This window comes from Pelmatolapia mariae, linkage group LG18, assembly GCF_036321145.2.
Source record: "Pelmatolapia mariae isolate MD_Pm_ZW linkage group LG18, Pm_UMD_F_2, whole genome shotgun sequence".
Taxonomy (NCBI): domain Eukaryota; kingdom Metazoa; phylum Chordata; class Actinopteri; order Cichliformes; family Cichlidae; genus Pelmatolapia; species Pelmatolapia mariae.
Genome location: NC_086243.1, coordinates 15,035,361 through 15,051,469, shown reverse-complemented (window position 1 = coordinate 15,051,469; position 16,109 = coordinate 15,035,361). Strand labels below are relative to the sequence as shown.

General features: G+C 41.3%; 1 protein-coding gene across 1 annotated transcript; it reads left to right on the top strand.

Annotated features, from left to right (window-relative positions):
• The first annotated feature begins 1,612 nt into the window (after nucleotides 1–1,612).
• Nucleotides 1,613–13,508, top strand: acsl3b (acyl-CoA synthetase long chain family member 3b). Its single transcript, XM_063461891.1, has 15 exons — nucleotides 1,613–1,817; nucleotides 4,620–5,109; nucleotides 5,716–5,893; nucleotides 6,706–6,815; nucleotides 6,991–7,129; nucleotides 7,967–8,117; nucleotides 8,324–8,447; nucleotides 8,573–8,644; nucleotides 8,756–8,895; nucleotides 9,356–9,528; nucleotides 9,651–9,725; nucleotides 9,831–10,022; nucleotides 10,108–10,222; nucleotides 10,317–10,474; nucleotides 10,651–13,508. Exons 2-15 carry the CDS (start codon nucleotides 4,759–4,761, stop codon nucleotides 10,806–10,808), a joined length of 2,136 nt encoding a protein of 711 aa, XP_063317961.1. The 5' UTR covers nucleotides 1,613–1,817; nucleotides 4,620–4,758; the 3' UTR covers nucleotides 10,809–13,508.
• The last annotated feature ends 2,601 nt before the right edge of the window (nucleotides 13,509–16,109 follow it).

Genomic DNA, 16,109 nt, shown 5'->3' with positions numbered 1-16,109 from the left:
AAAGTGTCGCACGCAGCTCATCTAACCGTTTCACTTTCATCGTGTTCCTTTTTAGTAGTCACAGTTTCTCTCCTATCTGTCCTCTGCCTCTATCTCACATGCAGCATTTTGGGATAACATCTAAGTCAAGTTGAAACAGGAGAGCAATGTGTGGGCCTCACGTAAGAGATGCAACTCCCTCTGGTGTGTAAACATGAGATTGCAGACAAGTTTCTTTTTATAAAATTATATAAAAATATTTAAATATATATTAATTGATTTTTTTAAAGACATTTAAAAGTCAACCAATGTTGGTGATTATTGTATTTACATGTCTGCCTGTTAAAATAAACCCAACACACACATATATATTTATTATGTGTGTGAAACACATGAATGAACCACATTATCAAGTCATGTGATCTTTTTAGCAGCAGCTGTTTTTTATTATTCTGATAAGTGAATTCGCAAACTATCCATTAACTGTTTCCCCCAAAACAGATTTTACACGAATATCAGTGACCACCACAGGCCAGGCTGAACTGATTGCAACAGTAGCACCATTAATTATCAATACATTATTGTAGAAAGCTCTATTAAGAGTGCTGGCTGTCTCTCACATGATACAGGTACATGGAAATAAACCTTTTATAAAGATGAATTTAGTTTGGAGAGGCTGATATGGAACAAGCTTTATCCTAACTTTAATCACTCACTGCAGCTTCATCATCTTCCTCATATTTCTACTCTCTCATTTCTGTCCTGTCACACACACTATTGAGAGGAAATAGATCAGAAAAGAACCACGACTACAACGTGAGCCAGATAGTTTGGAGGAATAGAAACTCCAAAAGAACAATTATGGAGAAGTATGAAACAACAGTTCAGACACTTCTTTCGTCTTCTTAATTCAGGAAATATATTGTGGTAAAAGTGTGCTATTTTCAAGGATTCAGAACTCTTAGATAAAACTGTGCAACAATCACATGCAGTTAGATATTTGAATTAAATACTTGGGGGAAAACTGACTTATCTGGTAGGGTACTGAAATTTTAATAGACTGTGATATGAGTTAGATTACTCACTAAGTGCTCCTTAGTCTGATGCACAGCATCGTGGTTTTAATTCATATACGTTTCAGTGCATCATTTTGATGGTCTGTGATATGGATTGGAATGAAAAACAGTCAATCAAAGCTGATAAGGAGGTAGTCAGTCTTTACATTGCTAGGTTTTAATAAGCTGTCGACAAAAAGAGGAAGGTAAGGAGTTTCGGTGGTTTTGGTAACCGTTCTTGCTCAAGACAACCTAGCCTCTTACACTTATTGCGGTATGTATAGCTTGTTTTCCCTTCGTCTCGTTTCCCTTCGCCCATTTGACAGCTGTCTGTCTCTTCTTTGGTAAATCGCTGACTCGCTAATCAAACACAATAATATGTGACTTGCGGTCACTTAACAGCCCACTAAACCTATCACCTCACGGGCGGCCACACTGTGTCTACTGCTGTAGGACCGCGTAGACGACTGTGACCGATAATAACCTCTCTGACGTCTCTGTTGGCCCAAGCACGCGCCACCTCCAGTCTTCCAATCGCAGGCGGAGAAGCGCCGTGACGTCACTTTATATCTTCCGGGCTGGCAGCAGTGGCCCGGTGATGCTCTGATTTACAATTTGACTTAATTTTATATTGGTTTTTAAGCGGACCAACGGTTGTAATTTAGGGACAAGCACGCCGAGTTAACAGACGATGTCTTCATCCTTTTCAGAGCTGTAGTTACAGAGGCTAATCTAGCTGATCCGGTGCTTCAGAGACTGAAAGCGCAGCAGCAGAGGAAAGAGGTGAGAATGTGTTGCGGCGTGAGCGCTCTGCAGATGTTGAGGAGAGATGGGCTTATTGTCAGCGACCGGTTTGCTAAGCAACGTGGCACGTACCCTTTAATTCTCCTTAGACGTCCATACGGGGCGACGCTTATATGCTGCTTTTTAAATTAATTTCAGTGAATGTCCACCGGGAAAACCGGCTTCACTAAAGGCACCAGTAGTAGTAGCGGCGGTGGAGGCTAGCTATAGCTAAATGCTAGCTGCTAGCGCGTCTTTGAGCCGCTAATCTGGATGCTACTTCGCTAGCATCGCAGCATTGGGAACAAACAACGTGGAGTAGAAAAATGTGACCTTCTGTGTGTCATCCAGCGGTAGTGTTGCTCAAAATATCAAAACCTATGCGGCGGTTATTTTATGTGTGCCGGTTTTATTCAACGATGTTGATACAGAATAATGTTAAGGATCCAAACCAACGCACCGACGCCGCACTGTATGTCATGCTTCTCATCTGACTGCTGCAGTCTGAATTACATGATAATTACTAGGTTAAACGCTACACTCATCACCAGATTAAATCATAGAGTGGGAGTTGCTGAGTTTATACTACTGTCCCGATGCTGATTAACATACTGCCACTATTGCTATCATATTTAGTGTTAAAACAAACAATACTTTAAAATTAAAGTGGCAGCAAGTTGCTGTGTTTGTTAAATTGCGTTACTAAAACAAGCACGAGGTTTTGCGTAGTCTCTGTTGGCTGGCATTAACAAATACGGTCTAATTTCTGATCAAAAAGTTATTCATTGCAGCTGTGTGTTAAGGGATTGCAGGTTTTTCCCACTGAGACATATTTTTTCATGCATTACATTGTTGAACTAGTGAGTAGGAGAGGGTGTGTCTGTGTCATTCAAATCCAACAATGGCTGGACCTGTATTACATGTTGGAGCTGGAAGGACTTCTCAGTGTACTTTGCCCAGATAACGGATGACTTTTATCGGTTGGTTGTGGTATTTGGGTTGCTGTACAACAGGTGAGACATGTTTGTAGCAGGAGCGATTTGAGTTTGGACCTGACTGAAGTAACAGTTAGGATTGTCTTTTTTCCCCCAGTAAACATTTACTGGGGGAAATGTTTACTGGCGGGGGGGCAGCTTTACCAGGAATATAAAATACAGAGTATAATATGAGATATGGACAGAATTGCCTGTGGTACTTGATTTTGAACTGTAGTTTTCTTGGGTTTGGGTGGTTTTCACTGAAGTATCCAGCAGGCCTTGGGGCCATGTGCTCGAGTATCCCCATGTTTACACTGATACAAGCTGCTCTTTTTTTTTTTCTTTTTCTTTTTTTTGAAGAGCAGTCATCAAAACATGGCCTTTACAGTGTTATTTATGCTTCTGTGTTTGATCTGCGGCATTGGTACCTCGTAACCACAAACCCTTTTGGGGCTGATGCACACACTTGCAGAACGCTTGTCATTTTTTTTTTAGCTTTAACTGTTTATATTTCCCTTTATTTATTTTGTATGTGTTATTTATATCCAGTTTCATTGTACTTGTACAATGAAAATAAAGAGATTCAGATTCTTAAAACCTATGCAGTTATCTAACCTACAGCTACCTGGGATTGTAACTACATGTCGCTTCATCACAGCCTCACAGTTGCAGACTCTGGCTATGGCTCGGGCCACTTGCGCAGTCTGCATAGTAGCCTCTACTCAGATTCAGCACAGAAGTCTTCCAATTCAGCTTCAGGGTGCAATGGCCATGTTTTATTGACCTTAATGGAACTGTGGAGTTATTAGAGGCTTTCTGAGGACCTTTCCCTCTTGTCTTGTAGCTTCTGTTTGCACATGGCCAGCCCACCTCTTAAATAAATGCTGAAGCGAAAAGATTCTTCTTAGTCATTTTAGAGTTATGTGAGGGTCTGCAAACATCTCTGCATTAAGCTGCAGAATGAGTCACTGCCTGTCACCAACTCTCATGTGGTCTGGCTGTGTGGCAGCAGGGCTACTTTGCAAATTACCCTTTGGCTTTAAGTATATGCAACAAATAGCCAAGCTCTCGTTCAGCAGTTGGTTTTTGTTTTTTTGTACTTTTTGGAAAAGTACAAAAGTGCAGTGCATGTTATGATCCAGTTGGAAACAAGTGGTTCAGTACACTGGACGCAGTCAGAAATAAAGAAAATTAGAGAGGCATTGTTCTCTGGCTTAAATGCAGCCACTGCTTGATTTTGCACTCAGCGATTGTGAGGTTAACTGTTGTCATTTCCAGCAATACCAAAGCTTGTTTGGCCTGGTTTATCTATATTTTTATGTAAGACTGCAGCTGTAGCTATCATCTCTATAAGTGTATCTAACAGTGTTCTACAAAATATTGAAAAATGACAAGATGAAAGGAAAGAAACGAGGGCTGTTTCTGTATTGTTTCCAGATCACAAAGTGTTGCCCTCACAATACTAATTTAGTGTGCCAGACAACAATTAATGAAATGGGGAAATGAAGCAGTTTCACACATGAGGCAGTCAGTTGTCTTTAAGCTAAGGAGTTAATTACAAGTCCATATCAGCTCTGTTAGTAAATCTTTAATTAATAGCCATCTTATAACTGAGCACCATGTTTCCTCTCTAAACAGACCTGCTGGTGAGGTGAATAGTGCTGACTGAAAGTGATACTAAGAATAGGAAGAGATGGCCTTCATGCAAGCAAAGATTATTTTACCAGGAAGCAGTTCCTTGCTATCAAAATGTGCTGATACGTCTTTATTCCAGACTATGTTCCTAAAGTTTCATGTGGTGTGTGTGTGTGTCTCTGTCTCGCAGGTCTAGGTGATTTCCTGTGCAGAAAGAAAAAGCGCAAAAGAACTCACAGCCTCCAACCTTCAGCCTCAGCAGCAAGTCGAGGTACTTTCAGGGCAGGTCCAAGTTTTATACATTTCCAGCGCTTACTTCATCTTCAGAGATGAAGTTGAAGGAGGATATGAACCCCCTGCTGCTGCAGGTTTTCCGTTCAGTGGTCTGGGTCTATTCTGTCATCACCTTCATACCCTGGTACTTCTTCTCTGGAGCTGGCAACAGCTTGGAACGAGCCCGCAGTATCAAGGCACGCTCGGTTAGCGGGCACCCAGCAGGGCCTTACAGAGCAGTCTACAGCCAAAAGGAGCTAGTTGCGTGGCTCCACCCTAGCGTGGACACCCTGGACAAAATGTTTGAATACGCTGCCAAAAAGTTTCCTAAGAGAGACTGTCTGGGAACCAGGGAGGTGCTCAGTGAAGAGGATGAGCGCCAACCAAACGGCAAGATCTTTAAAAAGGTGAGACATGCTACCCTTATAATTTGTTTAATGAGTTTTATTTAGTTCATGTGAAAATTGAGGTTGGAGTCATGTCAAGATGAAGATCCCCTCATTTCATTTAAGTTTAGAAATGTAGCACCAGGCGACTCTGTCAGATAACGGGAAGTTTGTTTATAAGAGTGCAGTCAGCTGCTGTGCACAGTGTGATGAATGTGGGTGGAAGTGCAGCAAATTTTCTGCTCCTTTGTCTCTGGGCCCAATTAACACCTGCAAATCAACAGACGCCCTGTAGATGGCACTAGGGGACTGTAAATAATGTGTTATGCTGCCATCAGGAGACACTATCATGTTCGGCTTTTTCAGTATTGCATATAAGAGCAATATCTGTAGCCTCTCATGTGGGTTCAGTGATACCATTTCATTATTCCTTCTAATAAAAAGCAGCGCTGATCCTACAAATGTGGATATTATGGTTCCGTTTATTCATTTCATATTCGTCCAATTGAATGAAACTGTTCCCGGCCCTGTAGAAAATATGCACCACCATCGTTTTTCTTTTAATGTTTGGTGTAGTATGAGGAAAAAATGCTGAAGACTGCATGTTTTTCTGTGTGTTCGTTGCAGGTAATTCTCGGGAACTATAACTGGCTGTCGTATGAGGAAGCCTACCAGGCAGCAAAGTGTTTTGGCAGTGGTTTGGCAGCTCTCAATCAGAAGCCTCACTGTAACATCGCCATCTTCTGTGAGACCAGAGCGGAGTGGATTGTCGCAGCACAAGCCTGCTTCATGTACAATTTCCCACGTGAGTGGCAGAAGGATAAATGTGTATTATTAATAATAATAATAATAATATTAAACATCAAAGACATCCAAGGCACTTAACAATAAAATATACATTCTCTTTATTTTGCTCCTTTTTGTTTATATTGTCTTTATGTAAAGCTCAGAGGATTCTTACTTTTAGGGACTGATTTCAATACAGATATTTAGTGAGTAAAAATATTTGATATAATTGTTGATAAGAGTTATGAAAAAGGGGGTAGTCATTGTGCCATTGTTTAAAAACTTTCCAGCAATACTTTTCAGACTAGTTAGCATCTTACTATGAAGGTACCATTTGACTGTATCGTAGTCAGCTGTGACGCTACTTTCCACAGACGGTGCTGCGGGTATTGTAGGCAGTAGAGTCAGAGCCTATTTGTTCAATAAAGGGATTTGTATCATTTCAAAATTATCCCAAGCCTATTTTAATGGCACCGTGTTACAGTGGTTAGCAATGTCTCCTCACAACACGAGGGTTCCTGGTTTGAACCTGCCACACAGCTGGGGCCTTTCTGGGAGTTTCCATGTTCTCCCAGTAACTGCACAGGTTCTCTCCAGGTACTTCCCACAGTCCAAAGGTGTCTTTGTTGGTTACTGTTGTGATTCTAAATTGCCCGCCTCTTACATAATGAGAGCTAGGATAGGCTTCAGCCCCGCAACGGCCCTGAACTGGAGAAACAGTTACAAAAATGGACGTATAGAAAAGTTTTTCCTATCAGGCAGCATATAAGCTGATACCATTATATCTTGTTTTGACTGTGTAACTAAAATGGATGTAATTGAATTTGACAGTTGTGACCTTGTACGCCACTCTCGGACCCGTGGCCATTGCACATGGGCTGAATGAGACTGAAGTCACGCACATCATCACAAGCAAAGACCTGCTGCAGAGCCGTCTCAAGGTAACTGCTTACCTTCTGACACTTCTTATCGTCTGACACTTATCGCATGTACGCTGTTTAACAAAGTCAACCAGCAGCTGCTGGTTTATTGTGTGCAACATTAGAGTGTGATAACAAGTGTAGCTTAATAACTTTTTCATCCTCCCTCCCACCTGCATCTATCTCTGTGCCATAGGCCATTCTGTGTGACGTGCCGAGGCTGCAGTATATCATCGTAGTGGACAGTAAACCCACAAGCTGGCCAGACATTCCTAAAGGCATCATGGTCTACAACATGGACACAGTGAAGGAGATGGGATCCAGGCCTGACAATAGTGAGTGTTTGAGCAGGGTGATTGAAAAGGTTTCTAATTTGGTATGGAAAGTGGAAGTGCTCTGATGGAGGCTTAATACAAAGCCAGCACCCTAATGTGTAATTGGAGTGATGTGCTCTGCGTGACGGAAGGAGGTCAAATCAGGACTTACAAAACACACAATGCCATCACGAGCAACTTTCTAGGAAAATGGAAAATGAAAGGAAACATTCTAGAAACACCTCGGCTGTGTTTGGTTTAACGGAAACATCTGAAAACTGCATTTTTGTCGTGTGCAATAGATGTGTGAAATTATTATTATTTTCATTTTTTTTAATATACAGCAGTCATCTGAAATTTGTCTTTGTCTTCACACATTTGAAGACCGGGCTCATAACGAGGAGCAATTCAATCTCTCAATAATTAAACCCATTAATATGAATTGAAAGAGGCATGATCAAAGCACTGTAAATTTATATGCAATTAAGTGTTTTTATTTTTCCTTTTTAAACCTTAAAGATAAGTCAATCCTTAATCATCACTTGGCAAGCATATGCCAGAACTTGCTGGGAGTATTTTTTTATAGATAGATTTCTATAATAAATTTTGTTTTTAAATCTGTGAACAGTTTATTGGGGAAAATAAGTTTGTTTGTTTGTCTTACTAAACAATGAACAGAAAAAAAATCAATAGATCATTTTATATTGAAAACCGTTTTTAGCTACAGTCCTACCAAAAAAATACTCAAACCTGTTCACACCATGCAGTTGTTGTTGCTACGGTTTCATTTCTGTAAATATTATATTTACGGTCCATTTCCCCAGTAGCCATTACCACTCTTCTCTCTGTCCACCATAGTTGCAGTAGACCGCAGAAAGCCAGAGACCTCAGACATCGCAGTTATCATGTACACCAGCGGCTCCACAGGCATCCCCAAGGGTGTCATGATCTCCCATGGCAACCTCATTGCTGGCATCACAGGCATGGCGGAGCGAATCCCTAACCTCAAGTATGTCGATATCAGATTCCTCGCTGTTCTCTGACATTTTCTCGCTGAGTTTTGCCACGTTCTGGTGCACAGCGTTTCCACTGTCACTTCCTTCTCTGCCAACGTGTGTGGTGATTGTCACTCACACAGAGACAGTTTTGTTGTTTATATCTCAATTTTATGTCAGTATCTAGAGGTAATTAATGAGATGATCTGTGTGCTCGCAGTGAGACAGACACCTATATCGGCTACCTGCCGTTAGCCCACGTTTTGGAGCTCAGCGCGGAACTGGTGTCCATCTCTCACGGGTGTCGCATCGGCTACTCCTCTCCTCAGACTCTAGCAGACCAGGTCAGTGGGAAAACGGGCAGCAGCATCTTTTGGTCAGCGTTTCTTGTCTCTCTAACAGTACACTGCAAATTCACAATCCATTAAAGGATTAAAGAGGTTGCCTTTTGTTTTTTTTTATTTCACAGTCCACCAAGATCAAGAAGGGCAGTAAAGGTGATACTAGTGTGCTTAAACCCACTCTCATGGCTGCTGTACCAGTAAGTCTTCATTTATCACAGTACACCTAACACAGTCACACCAGATAAAAGTACTGCAGGCTTTTAAAATGCCAGAAATGTTTACTGAGAGTTCATCTGCTTGGTGTGCAGGAGATCATGGATCGGATTTACAAAAATGTAATGACCAAAGTGGAGGAGATGAGCAAATTCCAGAGGACGCTGTTTGTGCTGGCTTACAACTACAAGATGGAGCAGATTTCCAAGGGCTACAGCACACCTCTCTGTGACCGGTAATACCCATGCACATGACGTAACCCTGAAACAGGACCCTTTATGCTTTTCTGTTTGAATCTGTACGATGAGAGGGTATGTGCAGTGGTGCTGATATCAAGCACACAGTTTAGGTTGTGAGCAACGAAGCCCCGCCCACCTGCTGTTCAGACATTCTGTATTAATGACAGTTGACGCTTGCTTTCTGAGTTATACACAAGCAAACATTTACATCTGCTCCTTCTTGGCTAATCATAACAAAAGAGAGCTATTTCTCTGGATCCTGTGTGAGTATTTGGGTAGTATTGACTCTTGTATTGTGCTTGCACAGAACATTTTTTAGTACGAATCAATATCTGGTTGCTATGGGGCTTTGTGGCTAACTTTTCAAAGCTCTTAGTTTCTGGAGTTGCTGTCTGAGTGTCCTCCACTTGCAGCTGTCATCATAACCCTGCTCTGTTTTCTTGTCTTTTTCCTCAGTCTGGTGTTCAAACGTGTGCGTGCGCTCTTGGGAGGGAAAACACGGGTGCTGCTGTCTGGCGGAGCTCCCCTCTCGGCTGCTACACAGAGATTCATGAACATCTGTATGTGCTGCCCTGTGGGGCAAGGCTATGGTCTGACGGAGACTTGTGGAGCTGGCACCATCAGTGAATGTAAGCAAATGTGAAAGAGTAGATGTGTTTTTGCTGCCCTTTGGGAAATTAGGAGAAACAATTCTAAAAGTAACTTAGAAATGACAAGCAAAGCTAATATAAGTCTTTATTGGTATTTTCAGTTTGGGACTACAGCACAGGGCGGGTTGGTGCTCCACTGGTTTGTTCAGAGATCACACTGAAGGACTGGGAAGAGGGTGAGTACAGAGCTAGTTCATTTAAAAAAAAAAAAAAAAAAAAATTGGGGTGTTTTTTTTTTTTTTTAAGTTTCTTAATAATCAAAAAATCCGGTACTTTTTTAGGTGGTTACTACAGCACAGACAAGCCCAACCCAAGAGGGGAAATTCTGATTGGTGGGCCCAATGTAACAATGGGTTACTACAAAAGCAAAGGCAAGATCCAAGACGATTTCTTTGTGGACAAGAACGGCCAGAGATGGTTCTGCACTGGAGACATTGGAGAATTCCACCCCGACGGATGCCTCAAGATCATCGGTAAGAAATGCAAAAATGAGTTAGACTGCATGTGATACAAGAGGGAACATCAGTCAGGATTCTAATAATTCTTCTTTTCTCACAGACCGTAAGAAAGATCTGGTGAAACTACAGGCAGGCGAGTATGTCTCTCTAGGAAAAGTGGAGGCTGTTCTGAAGAACTGCCCACTCATAGACAATATTTGTGCCTATGCCAACAGGTAAAGCCCTGCAGACTTTCTGGATCTGTTTATTTCATTGTTGCTGCCTAATCTGTAGTCTTTAATCTGTAATCTAATCTTTTTTGTTGTTTAGTGACCAGTCATATGTGATCAGCTTTGTGGTGCCTAACCACAAGCAGCTAATGGCCCTGGCTGAGCAGATGCAAATAAAGGGCTCGTGGGAAGAAATCTGCAACAACTCCCACATGGAGAAGGAGGTCCTCCGCATCATCACTGAGGCTGCTATCACAGGTAGAGGGAAAAAGTCTTATCTCCCAAGTACAGTATCATTAACAAAACTCGAGTGAGACATCTGAATAGTTTGTTCAGATTTGGTGAGATAGCATCCCGTCCCCTGTGTCAGACTTTGCACTAAGATGACACTTTATCTGTCAGGCTGACTTGTGATTGTGCTCTCTCACATCCAGCAAAATTGGAGCGATTTGAGATTCCCAAGAAGATCCGGCTGAGCGCTGAGCCCTGGACCCCAGAGACGGGCTTGGTCACCGACGCATTCAAACTAAAACGCAAGGAGCTAAAGACACACTACCAGGAAGATATCGAGAGGATGTACGGAGGAAAATAACACGAGACACACTCCCAGCAACCAGTAAACACATCCACATATATACCTGAAAACACTCACACAGTGCTCAAGACTACTTCCAAGACTACTTTCTGAGGAGTTACATTTAAGATACCAGTAAGACATAAATACACACACACACCCACAGGGACCCATGCACCTCCTTCCCGGCTTCCCTGCAACCAGCTTCGATCAAAGCAGGAGGGAGGCGGGGGGGACTCTTGAATCCAGCTTAATGGTTTCTGTCAAAACCTAAGAGGCTGAACAGACAGCTGAGCCAGCCAGACGTGTGCAATGCACCAAACACTCCCTTTCAAGGAATTCAGGTCTTTGAGTTGCTGTGACGACCAAGACAGCGAATGAAGTCAGACCTTTGCATGACTCGAAGTGAAACAAATGTTAAGCTTGATGCAGCTGAACCCATGTCAGCGACCACACTCTGTTTGCTTCTCCTCCCGCTGCCCTGCTTGCTGGAGTGTGCCACCTGGGGGGCGTGGGGATGGGGGGCATGAAGTGCGCACCCCTGGCAGAGACATGGTGGGGGGGTAGCATGAGCCCAACAGAGGGGACACCTCCTGGGCTCAAAGTAACATTCAGGTCTGCAGGGATCTCTGTGGTCTTTATTTTATTTTATTTTTTAAATCCGCATTTCAACATTTCCTTCATGTTTGGTTTGTTAGCTTTTAAACCCATCTGATCAGTTTTTTGTGTAAGGAATGGGTGTTCCAAAGCCATGAGAGATTTGAGCATTAGGATGTCTTCAAATACATTTTCATACTGTTACTTTATGGTGGTATTATTTGGTAGGGGGTGGGGTGGGGGTTCTTTTCCTTTTTTATTATTTGTTTTGTTCATGCTACCTGTACTTTAATGGTCTTTGTTTACAAGCGTTTTCATTTCTTTTTTTGTATCTTTTTCCCTTTATTAGCCCGTGTCATAAGGTCTGTACATTTGAATTTTGACTTACTGACTTGACCTAGTTATAAATGATGGAGTCGTATCCCTTCTGCTGTTCCCTGCCTACACAAGATTGTCAAACATTAGGACCAATTGGGAGTGTTTTTGTTTTTCCTTGCAGTTTTTTTTTTTGTGGTTTATACAGTAGCCATGCCACATGTTCCTCCAGTCACGACCAATGCACCAAATGGATGGTTTCAAGGGAACTTAGTTGCTTACCATAGGAAGAATAGTTACACTAGTTAGCCTTTCATAGACTGCTGTCCCAGTTACTTTGTGGTGCAACTGTACATGTTTTTACCATAGGTCCGTTTACTGTTGCTTTAACCTTTTTACGTATAAAAATGAAATGCAAAGTGAATGTGCAATATTTATACTCAAATATTAAAAGTATCTAAGAAGGAAGACGAAAAAAAAAGCGCACAGGCAGCGGCCCTTTCGCGGCATGTTAACATTTAGGCCTCAACTTCAGTGCATAATGGAAGGCCTGTAGGACTGTAGAAATGTGGACGATGGTAGAGAGACACTGATAGGGAAGTCTAGATGTAGCTCCTTTTGAACGTACTGTGCTGGAAATGTAATGTTTTTAATAAGACTGTAAAGGTAAAAAAAAAAAAGTTATATCTGGCATTGTAGAAAATTGCATGATGAAAAGTGCACATGTACCAAAGCACATCAGTATGAGAGAATCGCACTCCATTCAAACAACTGAAGAAATAATTTATGGACCCACTCCTTTTTTAAAAAAAAAGAAAAGTTGGGAGTGTACGCATAGCTGAAGCTCAATTCACATTTCTGTATCTTGAAATTGGTTTATCTGTATAATATTTGTGCAGTGTATATAAAAGGGTCTCCAGTGCTACAGACACCCGACATTTATTTGAAATGTTGTAAAAAAAAAAAATAAATAAAAAAAAAACATGCATTAATTAATGTAGGTTTATGGATTTGGTGCTGGTGGTTGATATACTCTGAATGGCAATAGTGTAAAGTGACTTTTACAAGCTTTGTTATTTCCTTCTTCCCTGTTCTTAGATTTCTTTTATTTTGTTGTAAGGTTTACATCTTTCTTGCAGCCGCCTTTTTCTGAATGCAAACCCTGCTTTGCTTGTAACGAAGATGATATTAATAAAGGGTACAGTAGGGTCCTCCTAATGGCATCTGTCATCAGATTTCATACATAAGGATCATATTTAGCTTTGACCAAACTATCGCGATAAAGTTGGGGGGGACCCGTGCCTCCCTTTGTGTGTGCTGTTTGCTGCTTTTTCTCTGCCTGGCTCGAGGCGGCTGGTTGCCTTCTGACACACACGAGCTATCTTCAGGGGTCTTTAGAATGTGAAGCACTCCACGCATTGTTTTTTTGTTTTTCTTGATGGCGCACGTCATCTCATACCAACAAGAATTATCTGAACTAACAAGGCAAAGACTGAGGTGTGGTGCAGAGATCAATTTCACCATTCCTGTTCTTTTCGCTTTCTTTGTAAATATCAGGGAGGTGGCGGTGGGTGGGGCAGGTCTCACAGATCAAAGTTCATTAAAAGTACCAATAACTGTACAGGTGTAAAGCCTCCTGTTAATATGTTTAGTAATCTTTGTAACTGAACTTTTTTTTTTTTTTTTTTTCGGGGTGGTTAAGTGGGCCTGAAAGCTGAGCTACTGCAAGTGTCTTCTTCCTTTTATTTATTTGTGATTTGGCCTTGGAAATTATGTCATGAAATAAACAAGTTTGTGTTGTAAATACTGCTGGTGTTTGTGTGTTTTGGAGTTCTGTGTGTGTGTCTGTCAAACACCTGAACGCAGTCTGTGAGGCTTAACGTGTGACTAATAATCAGCAGCTTGATTGGAATCATCCTCAAAGCAGAGTTTCTATGGCAACGAAGGCCAGTGTGCATGCGTGTGCGAATGTGGTTTGTGAAAGGCTGTGTGCCGCTTCGACGCAAGCGGAACATGCAGTCCTGGAAGTCGACCTCCATTTAAAGCTAGTAAACAAAGGAAGGTGGGGGGGTTTTTTTGGGGGTTTTTTTCTTCACCCTTTCTTGAGAAATTGAATCACAGAGCTGTAAAATAAATAAATTTTATTGAATTCCTTCTGAACGCATCTGCTGATTAACATAGATGATGTAGTCAGGATCCATTATTTAACACCAGGGCTGCAGATAATCCTTTACCTTTTTTGATCCACTGTTGAGCCTTAGTCTAAAAAAAAACAACAAAAAACCCCATGACATTGGCAAGTTGTCCCATTCAGTTTCTCTGAGCCTCAGCTGACGTAGTTGGATTCTCCAGAATCACAGACTGCACATATAAAACAACAAATCACACATCAGTTTATACATGCTGTTATTAAAGCCTGCAACTGAGCTTTATGGCTGTCACCCCATTGTTTTTTGTTTTGTTTATGTTTATTATTTAAGTTTTATTTTTGTTTTTGAAGCCAGAAGTGTTAAGCAATACCTCTCCAGGCTTTCTGGAGTTTTTTTCAATTATTATATTTAATAGACCAGGAGTGTCAAACATAAGGCCCAGGGGCCAGAATCAACCCCCCAGAGACTTATTTTCAAATCAGCCTGTTAGCCAGCTTTGAAAATAAGGAGGGCATACATTTTTGGGGGCCTTTTGTTTTTTTCCTCCACAGCCATTCATACTACATCAAAGTAGTTAAATAACAGATACACAATTAAATGACAGAAAATCTTTCACCTGTTTTTCACTATCTGTTATAGATATTTTAGTTAGAAGCCAAACACTTTTTTAAATCAATCTACAAAAGGTTAACGTTTTATAAATATGGGACAGCCTCGCGATGAGCTACCAGAAACTTTTCTTTTATTAAGTAGAAAAACTGAGATGAGTTTCACTCAACTGGTGATTTTCAGAGAGCTATTAGCCAAAAATCTGGCATACTTCTGCATGGTTTGCAGTGTGTCCTTTAAATAATCTGAAGAAACTGGAACACAAAAGAAGAAGTGGCAGACCTTAAAAAAAGATATTTACAGCTGATGAACAGTATCTGTAAGTGACATCCTTAAGAAATGGGAAGAAAAAATCCAGCAAAGACCTGATCCACCATGTAATACCATCTGGAAATCGTCTAATTGGCAACAGCTTCAATTTTAAGTTTGACAATGATTGCAAACACACTTTGCAGTGAAACCATACCTAGATAGAAAAACACACATTAGAATTCTATTAGTCATGGATTGGCCTCCCTAGAACCTGAACCCAATAGCAGTGTTGGGTCATATGACAGAGAAAAGTACAAAAGGAACCTAAAGTTCAAAGAAGAGCTTTAAATGTCCTTCAAGAAGCCCAGAGAACTACTCCTGAACTCTACTTCAGACTGTGTTGAAGAATAAAGGTGCTCATACCTTTTTTGCCATATATACTGCATTCCTATGCATTTATTTTGCTTGCACATTTCAATAAATCACCTCAACTATTTGCAATTTTCCTAGGAAAATATGAGAAGTGGCTTGAAACTTTTGCACAGTACTGTACCATCTATCAAAGAAGTGCAGTAAAACATACCCCAAACAGCAGCAACAGCAGCAGCAGCACAACATCGTTGAGAGGTCCAGTGACTGAAAACAGCTGAGGTGAAGCCTCATTCAAAGAAAGGCTATTTTGTTCCAGGCTCTAAGTGGGCCTGTTCTGCTGTAAACCTGGGGATTTTAGTTTGAGAGTATATGGGGACTGATTTGACTGTGGAGCCAGCCTCAAGTGGCCATTTCAGAAACAGAATAGAATAGGCCTTTATTGTCGTTGTACATGTACAACAACATTGTAGGTGCTCCACACCAACTGTGCTGGAATAAAATATAAATAGTAGACAGCAGGAATAAATAGCAAACAAGAGAAATATATTAAAAAAAATAAGAGAAAAGCACAACTGCACCCAATTATTCTATACACAAGCCAGTACTAGTTCAGTGTTACCGTCTGGAGTGCTCACTCTGTAAAAGGCCTGATTAGCTAAGCACAAGTTAATAATGGGTGCAAGTAAACTTTACGGTACCAGAGTCTGCATTACAATTCACATCACAGTGCATATTAATTCACACCAAGAGATGAAATCAGATGAACCGCATGCCAGTCTTTAATGTCAGGGAGAACACTTTTCATTCTGCTGGTACCATCTCTGCTGCTCCTTTATTTAAAATGAATCTACGAGACCACAGAGAGTTAAGCAATTCTTCCAACCCCTCCTCTTCCTCCTCTTTATTCGCTCCATCCAACCCTATGGGACGAGTGAGTGAGTCAGAAGCATAATGCTCCCTTATTAGCCCACTGATTCTGACGCACACACACACACACACACACACACAGAAGAGTGGCTCTACC

Coding starts and splice junctions, on each gene's coding strand:
- acsl3b (XM_063461891.1), top strand. CDS start 4,759: ATGAAGTTGAAGGAGGATATGAACCCCCTGCTGCTGCAGGTTTTCCGT. Junction 5,110..5,715: donor ACGGCAAGATCTTTAAAAAG/GTGAGACATGCT, acceptor TGTTCGTTGCAG/GTAATTCTCGGGAACTATAA. Junction 10,223..10,316: donor ATTTGTGCCTATGCCAACAG/GTAAAGCCCTGC, acceptor TTTGTTGTTTAG/TGACCAGTCATATGTGATCA.